The 16,724-nt window shown below is 41.9% G+C and overlaps 4 protein-coding genes across 4 annotated transcripts in view; 1 reads left to right on the top strand and 3 right to left on the bottom strand.

Moving 5' to 3' along the window:
* The window catches only part of LOC126564714 (cytochrome b5-related protein-like), a 253,063-nt gene that overhangs the window by 201,574 nt on the left and 34,765 nt on the right, over positions 1-16,724 (top strand). The window lies entirely within an intron of this gene.
* The window catches only part of LOC126564519 (BUB3-interacting and GLEBS motif-containing protein ZNF207), a 157,221-nt gene that overhangs the window by 114,340 nt on the left and 26,157 nt on the right, over positions 1-16,724 (bottom strand). The gene's annotated exons all lie outside the window — the stretch shown is intronic.
* LOC126565504 (uncharacterized) lies at positions 3,051-3,915 on the bottom strand. Its single transcript, XM_050222687.1, has 5 exons — positions 3,874-3,915; positions 3,704-3,806; positions 3,452-3,624; positions 3,214-3,389; positions 3,051-3,150 (listed from the first exon to the last, which is right to left on the bottom strand). The coding sequence occupies exons 1-5, from the start codon at positions 3,913-3,915 to the stop codon at positions 3,051-3,053; spliced, it is 594 nt and encodes a 197-aa protein (XP_050078644.1).
* On the bottom strand, positions 6,232-12,250 carry LOC126560648 (uncharacterized). The gene is made up of 9 exons (XM_050216606.1): positions 11,789-12,250; positions 10,874-11,709; positions 10,701-10,791; positions 10,510-10,621; positions 7,903-8,063; positions 7,524-7,829; positions 6,632-7,437; positions 6,458-6,548; positions 6,232-6,384 (listed from the first exon to the last, which is right to left on the bottom strand). The coding sequence occupies exons 1-9, from the start codon at positions 12,227-12,229 to the stop codon at positions 6,232-6,234; spliced, it is 2,997 nt and encodes a 998-aa protein (XP_050072563.1). The 5' UTR covers positions 12,230-12,250.

Below are 16,724 nucleotides of genomic sequence, written 5' to 3'. Positions count from 1 at the left end.
TCTCTGCAACGAAAACTGAGATGGTAGACTTTTCTCCTTTTAGCGACGCGGGAAAAAAACAGGCAGAAAAGACTATATCACCCGGAAATTGATGTCTTTCTATATGGTGAAAATATATCAACCACCGACAATTTCCGATACCTTGGTGTTTGGTTTAATTCAAGGCTAAACTGGAGTACACACTTTACCCATCTGGTGCAAAAATGCAGTAAAAGAATCAACTTTCTATGGACAGTCACAGGATTCTGGTGGGGCGCACATCCATCAGACGTCCTGAGACTGTATAAGATAACGGTACTGTCCGTACTGGAATATGGAAGCATATGCTTCCATTGGAATATGGAATATGGAAGCATACGTTGATACTCTAAGGCAACAGTACCGCTGTCTTACACTCGCACTAGGGAACATTAAAATCTATACACATCATGTTCCTAGAAGTGACGAACGGAGTGATGCTGCTCAGACTACGTTTTGAAATGCTGTCGCTTCGCCTTCTAGTCCGTTGTTCAGTATCAAATCCCTTGATAATAGAAAATTTTGAAGCGCTTCTAGAGACAGGTTCTAAGAGAAAAATCTTAAAGATCTACGAAGATTTTGTTGCCCTACAAGTGCATCCTAGTTGTGCTGCCCTTCCTGAGAACTACAGTTCCCTTTTAACAACAGATTGTTCATTGCACGTGGAAATTAAGACCATATCGAGTGATCTTCACCCGAGGGTAGTTCCGGGCATTGTCATGGACAAGTATGGTCATATAGATCAAAAAAGCCAGTACTAAACTGATGGATCATCCTGGATGGAAGGCATAAACTTCGGTGTTTTTAGCGATTCCACCGAAGCATTTTTCAAATTGAGGCAGCCATGTAGTGTTTACACCGCAGAGCTAGCCGCAATCTAGTAGGCACTATTGATGATAGCAGCGAGACCTTCGGACCAATACTTCATTTTCACTGATAGCCTTAGTGCTATTGAAGCACTGGGATCTGCGAAGGATACTAAGAGTCAGGATTTCCTTACCATCAAAATCATTGTACTGCTTGGCTCCATGTTCGATAATGCGTTTAGGATCTCGCTAATTTGGGTCTCTTCTCATTGTGGAATTCCCGGCAAAGAGAAGACAGACTCACGACTTTCTCACGTCTTTACGACCGACCATTTTCGGCCCAGGAGTTCCTTCGTTTTCCACAGCAACTTTTCCTGTCGCTCCACAAGTGTACCTGCGGCCTTGGTTCGATGGGCACTCTGTAGACCGGGCGTTCCTACGAATGATGTCTCGACTGATGTCGAATCATTTTGTGTTGAATGCCCATCTACAGGGTATAACTCTGGCTCAGACAAAAGAATGTGTCTGCGGTGACGAATTCCACGATGTGGATCACCTTCTGTGGTCCTGCGTGAAATTTGAAACCGCAAGACCTTCCTTGTTGAGCGTAGTCAAGCATATTGGCAGACGAACGGGTACAAAAATTAGAGAAGTGTTGGCTAGCAAGGACCTCCCCTACATGAGAATCATTAACCAATTCGCCAGAGACAACGGTCTTTTCCTATGATTACGCATCCGTAGTATCCTCTAAATCCTTATTCGTATTCCACCATTCCTTTTTGTTAAATGTTGTCTACGTCTTAAGTGTTTGTTGTAGTGCCACGGGTGATCTGATGACTGGGCAACAGCACTCGAGGGCGATTCCAACACTGCCGTAAAAGGGAGGCAGGCGTTGTTCAAAGTACAGTGTTCTCTACTTCAGTCCAGATTTGACACATTGATTATGACAGCGTTGGCGTCGGTTTCGGGGTGTTTGGTTGGTTGTCTCGAGAGTAGTGACGTCGCTTTCACTGCTGCGGGATGGATCTTGGCGATCACTCTTATATTGGACGCTGACCACAGCGAGCTTAGAATGTTATTGCTGAACTGCACTGGAGATCACGCAGGCGAATCCATGTTTGTGCTGTTCAAATAACTCTGCTTGTTTTGTTACAGTCCAGACCCGCAAATCAAGAGGTTAACAAACTAATAGCCACAACACACCACAATAGCCGAACTGAAAGTAAACAAACCCTCATCAATAGAACAGCCGCACCAAAACTATCGGATCACCTAATACATCCACCAACAACAACCAAAATAGACCAGGACATCACACCACCCACTCAACATCAACCCACCACCGAGCATGCCCGGGATAAGGCAAAGAAATAGGGAGGAAATGTCCCGTTAATCTGGTTTATACACATAGCCATCACACGCGGTGTTGACAATACGGCGCAAGCCGTGATACTTAAAATAAATAAAAAAAATAAGAAAATGGAACAGTTGTGCAAAAACAAAAAAAAACGAATCTTCAAACACTGCTATAAAACTCTCTAGTCTTGTGTCTTATATAGCAGTAAATCAGTAAATCGAGCTGGCGACAATGAAACTTGGATTGGAGATTAGCGAGGCGAAAAATAAAATGATGGTGGCACTACCCGATAGGTGATTGCACATTTGAAGTCATAAAAATACTTTTTCTTCATGGCTAACAAGAATTATTGATGCTACGTAGTTCGATAGTGAAATCCTCACTACCGGGGAATGGTCCGGATTGAATTGGAAATCCGGCCACATCTATTTGGATTCAAAATTCAGCACTGACGACAGCATAGATGGTGAGATACAGAAGTTCGAAAAAATTTCCGCACTCTAAACTGAACTCACTCGCACTCAAACAAAAGAACTGTACATAGCCTTGAAAATCCCAGTACTGACAACGTCCCTGAGATAAGGATTTTGTCCAAAACTTTCTCAAAGGAAGATGCTGAAAAGATTCTAAAAAAGCCCTTTCTAGATTTCCGACCGATTAATGAGTTTCAGTTGTAATAGACGTAAAACGAAAAAATAAATCACATACTGCCAAATCATATACCAAATACTGCCTCCTCGAGTTAGGACATTATATTTCCAATGCGCTAACATAGCCTCCCTATAAGATAGTTAGTACATTCCATTCATGTTAAAATTGCGGAAACTACTGTTAAGATAGTAGAAGTAACATAAATGCTATGCAACGTACTACTCACATACATCACCAAACAAAGGAGACCCGAAGGCAACGTCATTAAATATGTTTTCCAGTTTTTGAAGTTCCTGTCCATGGCAATGAATAGTAGTTCTGTAAAAACCAAAAAACAATCTAGACTACGACAGTAATGATATAACATTTTCGTACACTTACTCAATGTCTCGATTTATCTCTTTCAGCAAATCGATGAATCCGGCGATGCTTAGTTCCTCCGCATTGACGCTCTGCTGTCTTTCGTTCATTTCGTGTAGGATCGAATGCTTTTTTGCCCGTATTTCACGTATTTTCTCACGATATTCTTCCACCTCACCTTCGAGTGTTCCTGACCGCTATTTGTAAATAAAATTAATTTCTTATTCGGCTAACATTGCGTTCGACATGCACAACTTACCATTTGTACAATCAGATTCTCCAATTCTTTTCCGCTACTGGCTATTTGTTCTCTCATATTGATAAGATTTGTGGAGCTAGTGCCGTTCCCTAAAGCTGAAGCCATTGCTACAAGCGAGTTACTCTTCAATATGAAAGATTCAGAGTCCAACATCTTCAAAAGCTCCAAATCGCCTGGAAAATTGTTTTTGCCGTCTATATCGTCAGTTTTGTCTACTCTACTGTTTGCTGCTTACAGTACATCAAGACTTACCAAGCGCAACAACATTATTGATTGTAGGCTTTAAACAGTTCTGGGCCAATATCCAGGAGCAAGTGTTTGTGATCTGATCCATTTCCTCGTCGACTTCTCGATTCTGAAAGAGCACATTCGTGGTACATATTACACAAAAATTTATCGTCAACATGCCACACGCATCATACCAAACACGCCAGTTCTTCTTCACTTTCTATGATGGACGCCATTATGATTTGGGGTTTGGCAACCAATTTGCTCCTTTTTCTTTACCACAGTAGCGACAATCACAACTATTCAACAAAGCACTTCTTACGGTTTACAGTTCAATGAGGCCTTCAAACACAAAATATAATAAATTTATTTGATTGTAGCTGCGTTGAACTCTTCTTCGTACAAAATTTGTGATGAATTTCTACGACGCACTTTTTCTGTGCCTACTTCAACACTTCCGTTGTACTACTGTCACAGCGACAATTGTACTCAGCGTTTCAGCGTTTTCAGCAGACGATGTCATTACGATCGTATCATTATTTTTCACAGGGTAAACGCTAGTGATGGAAAAATTTTTTTTCGCGATGGAAAAGAACGAAACGAACCTTGTTGGTTCTTTGAACATTCTTCAACAAAAAATTGAAAGCGTCACAATATCTGTCGGTGCAGAAGTTATCAATCTAGTATTCTCGTCTACCCAACAATGTCATGGATTTAGGACCATTCTTATAAGCCCCTTATAAGAATGGTCAACCTCCACACATCGAATGATCGTAGACTTGCTGACACCACGTAGTTGGATAGTCAGTCTTCATTCCTTGCAGGAAGACAGAATCGTTAGCGGAAAAATGCGGTCCTGACAGTTGCCCTGGACTGAAAGCAAACATGACAAGAATGATGGGTCGTACGGGAAAAACTGTATTAGTGGATGATTTTTTTTTTCGAATTTGTTATTGTAAATCTTTCCTTTGTAAATTATTCCAAATTTCACACTTGTAGAATGAACGAATTAGAAATTTCGAATATATTAGGAGAAGGAAGTATTCTTCCTTCTGTATTATAGACCTAAGCTCACGAAAGCTTATTCCAAATGCTATATTTTTATAAGCCTGTAACTTTATAAACACACATTTTGGACATACGAATTGTAGGGCCTTTAACTCCTTTCCAATGTGTCGTTGGTGTTGCTGAGCCGGGCCCTTGTCTTGTTCAACGAATTGAGACCGGAGGATACCACCGACTCAACCTTTCAAGACCGGAGGATGCCTCCGACTTGACGAAGTAATTTCGGCTAAATTGAAGACCGGAGGATGCCTCTGACTTCAATGAACAATCTAAGGGTGTTGGTTCGAATGCTGCTTTATTCAAATTCTTTCTTGCTAATTTATACTATGAAAATGCCGACCGATCCGCAGTCGGCGGATATATCTGACCTAGTTTGACTGTTTTCGTTCGCTCGCCTGAATACTATTTCTTTTTTGGTTGACCGCATGTTTACCACTAACATTTTGCCGCGTCGGTAAAATTGGCAACAGTTGGCAAATACGTACGATCGGAAGACAAGGACTATGTAGCAATAACTAGGTTAAATTATGATCGATCGTCGCAAGATCAATTATCGAGTAAGCAATTTATTTATTTTTATAATTGATTATTACGGTCCAGTGCCGTATTGTCAAGTAAGCAATTTATATTTTAACCGATAAATTAAGTTCAATAAAGCAGACCTTATAAGACCTTCACCAGCAGAGTTCTCATAGCACTAATCGGAGAGTGGTTCTAGTCACTCAAGAGTCACTCCCAGTGTGACGATACGAAGTTTGATACTAATTTACTCAATTGCGACACAACATAAGTTAATAAACACGGTTTGAAGTTTATTTGCTTCCAATGTACAGGAAAAGTAACATACACTCACCAAGTAAAAAAATATCTCTTAAAAATATTGCTGTAAAACACCATTTCTCCTTGGATTAGCACGTTTACTAACAGTATTTTCAATTCATCACACTTCCTTCCTAAAGAAATTCGTTCCTTATCTTGTTTCTCCTTACACTCAGTCAATTTTACTTAACAAAGAATTCAATAACGGTAACAAAAAGTGCTCTACTGTGTATAATTATGATTGAGCAATTTTGGTATGATTTTAAAGTCACTAGTATGTGCAGAGTTTAACCTAAAGTTAGTGTACAAGCAAAAAACTCAGACGGAATGCGAAACAAATAATCTCTAACACCTGGAACGTCCTCATGTACTTGACGTTGTTTTGGCACTTGAATATTTTAAGCACTGCATACACACAGAGGAAGGCAAGAAAACCAGTAGGAAAAATGTTAACTCATTTTTTTAAGATAAAAGGATTGTTAAACCGCACAATAGGGAAAAATGATAATACGCATGACTATACGCGTAAAAAACTATCGATCCGTTGCTCTTGTTGTTTGCGAATGCTCGTTTCTTCCGCCCTCTTACGCTAAGGCACTTTGCAGGATATTATATTGATCGATTATTAACGATGTTGGTGTATGGTTTAGCTCAAAAGCCTCTCTTTTTTAGCTTTCCAACTCTTCGTATGGAACCTGCTGGTCCGTGTTTTGTGACCACTTTTTAATGCTACAGAATACGAACACAGCTGTCATGATAGTACCGATGGAACCAAAGAATACAGCCACGTAGATCCCAAGCGATGGTAAAGCGAGCGCCAGCTGAAATATAATCGTACGATACGGGTTAGAAAAAGCACATGTTTTCACCGTACTATACACTGTAAAACGGTACCTTAGCTTGTTCGGCCAGCACTTGTGTAAGGGTAGCACGCTGGCGGAACCATAACATCGGTATCATTACATCCGGTACATGCTTGTAGAAACTGTCATTGGCGAAAATAAAAACATATATCAGATATTTGGTGAACATGGGACGCCCGAGATCGAATGGAAACGCTCCACATACCTGTACCCACTTATCGGTTGTAAGTGTTCGTTGATCTGCAGTTGGGCACGCACATCCAACGGTATACCCGTGGTCGGCTCGATCGCCATATAAAACTCGTGCTCCGTACGATTCGGTCGCAGTCCACTGACGGCAGCTTGGTAGCTTTCATCCGCTAGATAAAAGTGTGGAAACGAAACGAACGTTGGGGAACCGTACTTGCAGGCCGAGGCATTAAAAACGCCGGGCTTTAAATCGGGACAGTGGGATGGATCAGCATTACACCAGCAGCTTGTCTCCGGAAACTTGACACCATTATCGAAAACCCGTTCATCACCTACATACTTCATGCCCTGGATGTTGTAAAGCGATACCTGCTCCGCCGCCTGCAGCGTTATTGAACGGCAAATGTCCGACGGGAAGAGTGTGATGTTTGGCTGTGTTGAGTTTGTGGCGGGCCACAGTTCGCCGGATGTACCGTACACCTCACCACACTTACCCCGATACATGCCGGTGCTTGGTGCGCCGTTCCACTGTGTCAGAAAACCCATCTCGTCCAAACCGTCTGCACCCGTTTTCATTGTAAATGTTCCATCGAAAGTGTCGCTTAGATTCCGCCCGACAAACCAACCAAATTTGTCGAAAGGTATGTTAAGTTCCGTAGTGTTCAGTGTCTTTAGCAAATCCAAAAGCGGATCCTTAACACCCTCAAATAGCAGCTCCCGTACAGGTTTGTTTTTCCACAGCAAGGAACCATCCGTTTTGAGCAAAAAATCGATAGCAGGTTTTAGTATCGCATTAGTATTGCGCAAGAAATGGGCTGCATTCTGGAAAAAGGAAATAATAAGTTTTGTAAAAATTGGATGTTTGGTCGGAGCTTAAAATGGCCTCACTTATTCCATCCCTTGCTTACCAACGTGATAACATTCAAGTTTGTAACTTCATCGTCTAGCGTTCCTTTGGAAAGTTGCGGTACGAAGTGCCAGGTGCGGCGTTGCTCATACGTTACCGTGTTGTTGTCGTTCCACACAAGATTGACACGCTCGTGGACCTCGGAAAACGTGTAAGGTCCCATTTCTACAAAGTGCGGTATCGCACTTGCATTCGTCTTGAGCTCATCTGGATTGGTCCAGTTAAAGAAGTACACTTCCAGATACATTGGTATCGGTGTTCTGATCCAATTATCATAGTTCGACGATCCATTTTTGATTACAAGTTTCTATCGAGTAAAGGTATGGGAATTCCGTTATTGAAACGATCGCATGTAATGTATTAACCTGCAGGTAGCTTACATTATGAAGAATCTGGTCTGACATCGATGGCCACAGTACGCCCAGCGCAACGGCAAGAAGTATAAGGAACGCTGAGCAACCGAGCGATATAAACTTTTTCTGGAAGTCGGTACATGATGAACACATTGTTGTATAGCAAATCGGTTTGGTGGATAGGTTTGCTTTGGTAAGATAATGTTAGTAAACAGCTGCTTTGGTAGAGTTGTGGCCGCTCCGGATACGGCAGTATATTCGTTGCACTATATTATCAACTCATCCGGCTGGTCATTGAACGCTTGAATGTGAAGAGAAGATCGTAACAATATTATTGAGGGATACCAAGGAAAACTATTACACATGCAACCATCAGAAGCAATACTGAAAAGAAACTAAAATTCTTTTGTTCAATTCCTCGACTTTATCCTTATCGCTAGCCCACATATTTATCACATAATGTTTCAGCCAATGCTACTCATATGTGAGTGCATTCTCTGTTGTACATGATAAACTCTCATTCATTCATCACACAACAAACCCCTTTGCTACAACCCTAACGATGCATAATAGGAAGTGATTATATCGCCTCAGCGAGTCTATGCCGATGTTGTTTTAAAATATGTTTCACAAACTGGATTTATGTCCAGTGCACTTTGTGGCATGTTCTTGCGCTGATAATTGAATTAAACATTGAATTCGTTTACAGCCTTGTGTAAACCAATGAAGGCTTCTAAACAAAAGCTACATTTTGCTGCTAAACAGATGACTCATCGTAATCCACTCCTACCGGCCACATCGTCTGAGTGCGCTATAGTGTGTAGCACAGGTGAGAGGCCGTTATATCATTACGGACGACCTTGCCGAAGCGTATGCAGTCTGTGGAGAGTGAAATTGAGCTGGGGGTCTGCTATTACGTGCGGCCAACGTGATGCAATTTTGAGATCGCGTCGCACCAATGACTTCTGCCTGCACTACACTCTTGCGATGCAGCCATGGCCAATTGTTATGTCGAGCCTTGGCTCAACATCTGTGCACCGTGTGGATTATACTTCCAATATTTACTGGCTGCAACTGATAATCACACAAGTACAGAGATGAATTTTACTGATAAACAATGTTTGTTTTTGCGCGTCAATTATTTTCCTTGACCTAAGGCGGTGCACTCTCATTGTTTATTTCCCTGACGCCACACCGCTGCACCGATCTCGATGATCATTTATGGTCACTTCACTTCGATCGACATAATAAAATTGTAATATATTCACCCATATGGGAATAAGTACGTTAAATTGTTTGGAATTATAAGGAAGAATAATGTGATTAATACCCCAGAATTCACTTAGTCATGCTTACACTTTTCATTGCAAGCATATGCAACGAATTGATGTTAGATGATGTAGTTTTCACAACAATTTTAGAAAGACTTTCGTTTGTAAAAATGCTTCAAAACGCCACTTAAACCGCACCATTTTACAAACACAAAATTACCTTTTTGTTACACCCGCCACGACCAGAATCCGCTTCGAACACTTGCGCCGTACGAACGAAAACAAAGCGAGGTTTGCGATGAAGTGAAAGTTGACGCCTGTCAAAAGGTTGCTGTTGTCAGAGCAGAGGTGTCAAACACGCCAGCAAATTAAAATTTTGAATGTTGCTTAATGTTGCTGAATAGCATGTGCTCAATAACATGCACATAAATTATAAAGCTTTGTAGCTTAATTTCTTAATTCATATGATCTTTCGAATGATCAGTTACGAATTATCTTTCTTCTAAGATTTTCTAAACCTCCCCTGTTTGTCATTGTCATTTTCGGCCCTAAATTGATTGGAAGCTACTAGAAGCTTTGCGGTTACAGAGTTGGGGACCTTGAGTGTGGTTTGTAAGAAGGTCAGGAGTCTCGCTCAAAAGGATCCTCTCCTTTCTCCTCTCCTTAGATAAGTTGTCCTCGACCAGGGGCCACAAAGGTTGAATAAAGTTTTTTTTTATTACGAGCTGATGATACGCTAAGAAACATGCATCCCCGTCAAGATTGGAGCCCTGGAATTGTCTTAAAGCACTTCACTCTGGACTGGACTTATAAGCAGCAATGTGTCGATGTTCATTGATATAGCCCCTGATTGATAAAGGTACGTTCTGTTTATTACGGTTGCAAGATGAGATACAGATATCGGCGATATGGAGGATTTACACAAAGACTACAAAGACGAACAATAAACGATATCGTTTTATCACTGATAACTTATCACATATTTTAAAATAGACGCATATTTGTTCGGTTTATCGAAAATGAAACATTTGCCTGATCGTATTAAGATAGCCAGACGAAGGATAAAGTGCTATTCAGTAGAACGCAATTTGTTAAGTAGGAATCAGAAGTCAAACACAAAAATAGGTTCACTTCACAAAATCGACTCACAAATGAACTCGAATAAGTAAAACTCCATAAATACTCCAGCACAGCGAGGGAATCGCTCGAGTCGATCGAATGCTAGACCGTATACATATCCCAATGTGAGCAGTGCTCAGTTTTTTTTATTAGTGATAATTCCTTACAATATTTTTTAAACAATTAATTAGTGAATCACTTTATCAGGTTTTTGTCGTATCGACAGTAGTTAGTGTTTAACGTTAGTCCTTCCACACGAAGAAAGCAGCATAAAGGGACAGCGCGAAAAGTAACGCACCGACACCACATAGGGCAAATGCCGTATAGATAAAGCCCCATCGAAGGTTTTCGATAAGCTGAAATGATGCCATTAGAGAGTTTGTCTTTGAGTATGATTTGCTCTCGAAGATTAATTCCTGGAGACCGCCAACTTACCTTAAGATCGTCAGCAATGTCTTCCGTTAGTACCATGCGTTGCTCGATCCAGAACGCAGGAATAATTATGTCTGGTACGCCTTGGAACAAGCTGCAGATGGAAGATGATCAAACGTGGATGAAGATACGTTTTCTTACGGTGAAAAAATAATGTCAGCCGGTTCAATACTTACACCATACCATTATCTCTGAGATGCATGTTGTACTGAATACGACCATTCGCGGTCATGGGTATTCCTGAGAAGGGATGCAATGCAAAACGGAATTCGTGCTTGGCACGGTCCGGATTCATGCCCGTAACGGCAGTACGGTAGCTAGGATGTGCGAGATAGAAGTGTGGATAGCTCACAACGAGCGGGGCACCGAACTTGCATTCCGAGACATCGAGCACACCGGGCCGATAGAATGGGCACTGGTCGACCGGTGCCGTACACTGGCATTCCGTTTCGGGAATCGTGTGTCCGTTGTCAAAGTTTCGTGCATCGCCCACCCACAGCTCTCCGTCCAGCCCGTGCACCGTAAACTCACGCTCGTGCCGCAGTGTGATCGCACTGCACAGATCCGGCAGGAAGAGATTCAGTGGCGGAAAGCTGTTCAAACTACGTCCCATCGGTGGCCATACCTCTCCCGCCGATCCACGAACCTGCCCGCAGAAGCCACGATAGTTTGGCACCTGGGGAGCATTGTTCCACTGGCGCATTACGCCCGTGTTGATGTGATTATCAGTGCCCGTGCCCATTTGGAAGGTACCGTCATAGGTAAGACTTTCGTTGCGCTCCACGAACCACCCGAAACCTTCCCAAGGTGGCAGGTTGATGTCTGGCACTGTGCCTGGCGGTAATACGCCAAGCAAATCTCGCAGCGTCGTAAGCAGCTCATCGGGATGTCCATCAAACAGCATCTCACGCACTGGCACATCTTCGTAAAGGAAGCCGGCAAGATTGTTTGCCATAATGATACCGTCGAGTAGGGGCAGTAAAGGGTCACCTTCAAGCGTTTTACCGACGGTCTGAGGGAAAGGATAGAAAATATGCATCAGCATATGAAAACTACACCACACACTGTGTGTCCTAAGCTGCGTATCTTACTGCCAGGATTGGATTGAGCGTTGTTACACGATCGTTGAAGTAATCGCCGTTCGATTGTTCGGGAATGTAGTGCCAGATACGTTTCTGGTTGAAGGTGATCGTATCGTTCGCGTTGAACGATACCATACCACGCTCATGCCGCTCGGAGAAAACGTACGGTCCCATCTGCACAAAGTTTGGCCGCACGTTCGGGTCACGGATATCTTCCGGATTGGTCCAATTGAAGAGATAGATGTCGAAAAAGATCGGTACCTCACCATCGAAGAAGTTCTCGTACACACGGGCACCCTCCTTGATGCGGAATTCCGTCAGTGCCACGGCATCGATGATGGCCGGCAGACCAAAACCGAAAAAGGCAGCCGCCACGAAAATGGCTACCACACCACCAAACGCCCACAGCTTTTTGGCGGTGTTGGAATAACGTTTCGAACAGCAGCACATGTTTGTAGTCTGTCCTCAAGGAAAAAAACAAGCAGATTTCCCGACAGAAAAAAAGGGCCTGACAGGGCACGGGAGCTCACGTTGGTCACCCGTACGTGGCACTGTGCTTCGAAGGACTGTTCTGCAAAACCTTTTGACACTACTAATTCCAAGATCGCGCTGCCCAGCAAGGAGCGAGCTAGATTACAACATACGCCACAGGGATGCCTTTATCGGAAGCGATTCTGATTTTCCCTTTTGTTTTTAGGCGCTTTGTTTCTTTTCCAATTTACTCCTTTGTGTTGCTCGTACTGGGTACTATAAAGATAAACTGCCAGATTAGGGTATCGGTTGGTGTGCTCGTTGTTTGTACGATTGTGCGTAGTATATAACTTATGGTGCTGTAATAGCGATTACATTTATCAGTGTGTCTTCACCCCCCATCGAACTTCGCGAAATATTTTTTTTTTTCGAATGTAATCCAACATCCCATAAAGTTGGCCCCCTTTTTGTGTGTTTGTTACCCATTCACGTAGTATATCTCCATGCAAGATACCGAGAATCGAATGAGATAATGTGGATTGTATACGGTTTATTTTAGCTTTATTTCTCTCTTGCTAGGGTTTAGAGGTTGTTTGCTATCGGCACAGGGTACAGATTGTTTATTACGCTCGGCTGAGCAAAGATCGATAGATCGATTAGACCGTTGTACAATACATAATGCATAACAGTAGCGCCAATAGCTGAGATAGTATCTCAATCGGTACTCTTTGCTACGGCTTTGATCGCTTCATCACTGGCTTAAGATTATACTTTTGTTAGCAACTACTGAAAATGCACTTTTTGTGAATATTGGACATTGAAAGATCTTTTCCTGTGACCGTTATTTGGAGTCGCGTCTCTAGTTCTTCACTAAGAGATGACAGTACCGTACACGAAATTACAAAAGCATACGTGTTTTCACTACATGCTTTCTTATTACAAACCGTCAAACCAACGCAACAAGGGTATCACTTTCACATACCGCATTGGTCAGTAACAGAACAAGATCGGTAACACCGTGTGGAAAAAAAAAAAAACAGGAGTAAAACAGGTTAAAACAATCAAAAGAAACCCCCTAGTGTGCACTGTGCTGAGCTATTGTTTGTGGCACTGTCGTCAGAAATACGGTCCAAGGCAAGGGAGAACCCGATCAAGACACCGATCTTATCTTGGCATACAGGTACAAACGGACTGGTTGATATGTGCGGATTAAGATTCCCTGATAAAAGAAACGCATTGGGGAAGGCTCGCGGATAAGCTTCAGTATTCACCCACCCACTCAAGTTCTTCGATAACAATCTTATCGTAAGTATAGTAATTTATTGGTGACGGCTCGATCGATCAGGTCAATACCATGCAACTTACGCAGTTGGTCAGCGAACGGAAAACCAAGCATTCCGTGCGTAAGACGGGGTGGTTCTCAACCAGCGAAATTATTGCACGAATTAGAAACTTTTAGAATATTATGTAAACTTCTGCTGGGTGGAACCATTTGATAATTATTAAATGATGCAAGAATGTAGGCACGTACTTCCTATACAGATTCTAGAGAAGTTAGTGTATTCTCAGAGACTCAAAGCCTCTATAAATAAAAGAAAAAAAAAATGTATACTGATTCTATATATCAATCAAACCGAAATTTGTGTGACATGTTACTGTTACCAAAAGTCAAATGTAAACTGTAAACTGTAGTTGTGGTCTTTAAACCGTTTCGTACGTATAGTAGCTCGGATAATTATAAGCAGTAATTAAAATCACATTTGGTTCATGAATGCTTCATATGCTTATAATACTCGTGATATCTTTTGGAAACTAAAAAAAACTGGTTTAAAATAAATGCAGTCGCCAAAATTTAATGCTACAAATGCCTCTTGATGGACCAAAAAATAAACCTTTAATCGTTGAATCTTTTTCAAATGTATGTTAATGGAGGATGTAGTCTGTTGTGCAGTAGTGAAATTACTATTTATTGAGGAAGCAAAAGTGGAGACGACTAAGATGCTTCTTCAGATTTACTAATACTGCATACTCAGAAGCATGTATTTGCACTGGAATTCAAGAATATTGAAATAAGAGAGTCCCATAACGAGAGTTTCACATGGAGTGGAAATGGAATTAAATATAAAGTGCTTGCACAGTGATTGTTCTGCGGCGAAAGGGCTTGAGAAGTACGTGTTGTCCGCTTAATCATTGTATAAATTGCAGATAGTAACAGCGAAAAATTTATTAATAAGCGAATTCAGCTGCCAATGACATGAAGATAGTGAAATTTTAAATCATGTTCTTTTATGTCGAGTTCCACTTAATTGCAATGGTTTTATTTTTGAACCCTTTGCACTCGAAACCGTTGTTACCTGCACTAAACCGCAACTATCTCTAACTCTATTGCATGGTTCTACACAATCTTCTAGATTCTTTCTCCTCTTGCTTTTCCATTACTACATAAATCATTGTATTAATCGTGTTTGTACTTTCCGTGACGTTGGTGTGACCATGGACAACAATTTGTCTTTTAATGTCCATATGGAGGCGTTATGCAGATCTACAATGAAAAACATTTGTAGAATTTATGAAGATTTCAATAATGTTAGTAATCTTCTTCTTGGCTTAACGGCCGTAAGGTCACGTCGGCCATCTAATGGTTTAGTAGAGTTGCCGATACCACGTAGTTGGATGGTTAGTCACTACGGGGGAACGGTGGGATTCGAAACCCGGTCCTGCCGTTTGAAGACCGGCGTCGATGTCGCCTGCACCACTGGGTCGCCCCGGTAGATTTTTCTTGAATTGTGTTAAATGCTTATATTTTAGTCTTGTGCGTTCTAGGTTGGGAAACGTGTGTGTGTGTTGTGCGGTTTGGAGTCCTGTATCATCTTCATGGAATACGAGAATTGAAGAATATTTTTTGATTGTATTCAATTGTCCGCCAACAATGGCTAAACAAAAAAAAATCTTAAGTAGCTAATGGGAAGAGGAGGTAGAGTGTGCTAGGAAGGATTGTGAAGAAAGGAAGGAAGAGTCACGCAAACGAACACGAAAGCGAGACAGAGATACATTGTAGTCGAACAGATGGTAGGTGTTGTTGAAGGCCGATAGAGCCCTGATAAAGGGGTCGTTCGAGGCGTAGAGAGTGTGGTGGGATGGGATGTATAGAGAGGTCTACCGCGAAGGCGACGAGAAGAGGCGTAAAGGGGGATGGCGGATAGGAGAGACGGGACATCTAGTTCACTTACCAGGAGCCCTGCAATGAAGCTAGCAAGGATATGGAAATGTCTTTCTTCCAAGGGCTCAAGCCCAAGAAGGCGACAGCGAACACGATAGGGAGGGAGAGCCAGATGATAATTGCGATGAGATGTCTGTGGGATCGCTCGAGAGCTCCTCTTCCGTCTGTCCTTTGCCGATCGTTGCCAAGTCTTGGGTCTAAAAACGCTACACATCAGGCGTACTAGGGCTCAAGCAATATTTGTTGTTAACCTTTTTTTTTTAGGTAACATCGACGCTTCTGATCTCTTATCCTTAGTCCCATTCCATGTCCCTTCGCACAACCTTAGCCTTTTATTTGTTCCAGTTTTTATCAATCACTAGCGGCTTTCTGATTTCCAATTCCAAACATTATCCACTTTATATATCCTCTACTTCCAACCATTTTTTTATTTCCCTCATTAAAGCTGAAGTCACTGCACTCCAACGACCAAAAATCGTACTACTGAAAAGTGATAGTTTAAGAATTAAATTAGTAAGTTTGATATTTAATTTAGCTTTTAAGTTACAGTTATAGTTAATAAAAAACCGATGCAATGGAATACGGTTGTGGCACCAATCGTTACATCGTTATCATAAGCAGATTTAAAGCACAATTTTTATTGTTATCAGTTTCATTGTATCTCTATTCTTTTGCATATAAAAACAACCGTTTCTAGTATGAATTATTAAACGCTTTATCATTGTATTGGAAATTATTCAAGAAGCTGATCAGTGGTAGCACGTCTCAGACCAAAAACCAACAAGATAACTAAAATTGGTTGGGTAAACGATTCGACGAAAAAAAAAACAATTAAATATCTTAATTTAATACTTACTTATCAGCTGCTAAATCTGCTTTAAATGCAAATTTGAAGTCGTCCAAACTTCACCTACCTCGGGTCAAAAGTCAGCAACGAAAACAGCAAAGAGATGGAGTTGCGCGCTAGAATTCTGGCGGCCAACCGGTCATTCTACAGCCTGAGGAAACATTTCACCTCAAAAAATCTGTCGCGACGGTCGAAGCTGAGACTGTATCGTACCTTTATAGTCCCAGTGCTCACATACGCCTCTGAGGCATGGACCCTGTACAAAACAGACGAAGCCCTATTTGCCGCGTTCGAGAGGAAGATGCTCAGAAGGATCGTTGGCCCCGTATATGTGGAAGGACAATGGAGGAGACGGTACAACGACGGGCCGGTCGAACTGTTTGACGACCTCATCGTCGTGTAGCGAA

Source organism: Anopheles maculipalpis, chromosome 3RL, assembly GCF_943734695.1.
Source record: "Anopheles maculipalpis chromosome 3RL, idAnoMacuDA_375_x, whole genome shotgun sequence".
NCBI classification, from domain to species: Eukaryota; Metazoa; Arthropoda; class Insecta; order Diptera; family Culicidae; genus Anopheles; species Anopheles maculipalpis.
The sequence above is the reverse complement of the archived record's forward strand: the minus strand, read 5'-3'. Positions and strand labels throughout refer to the sequence as shown.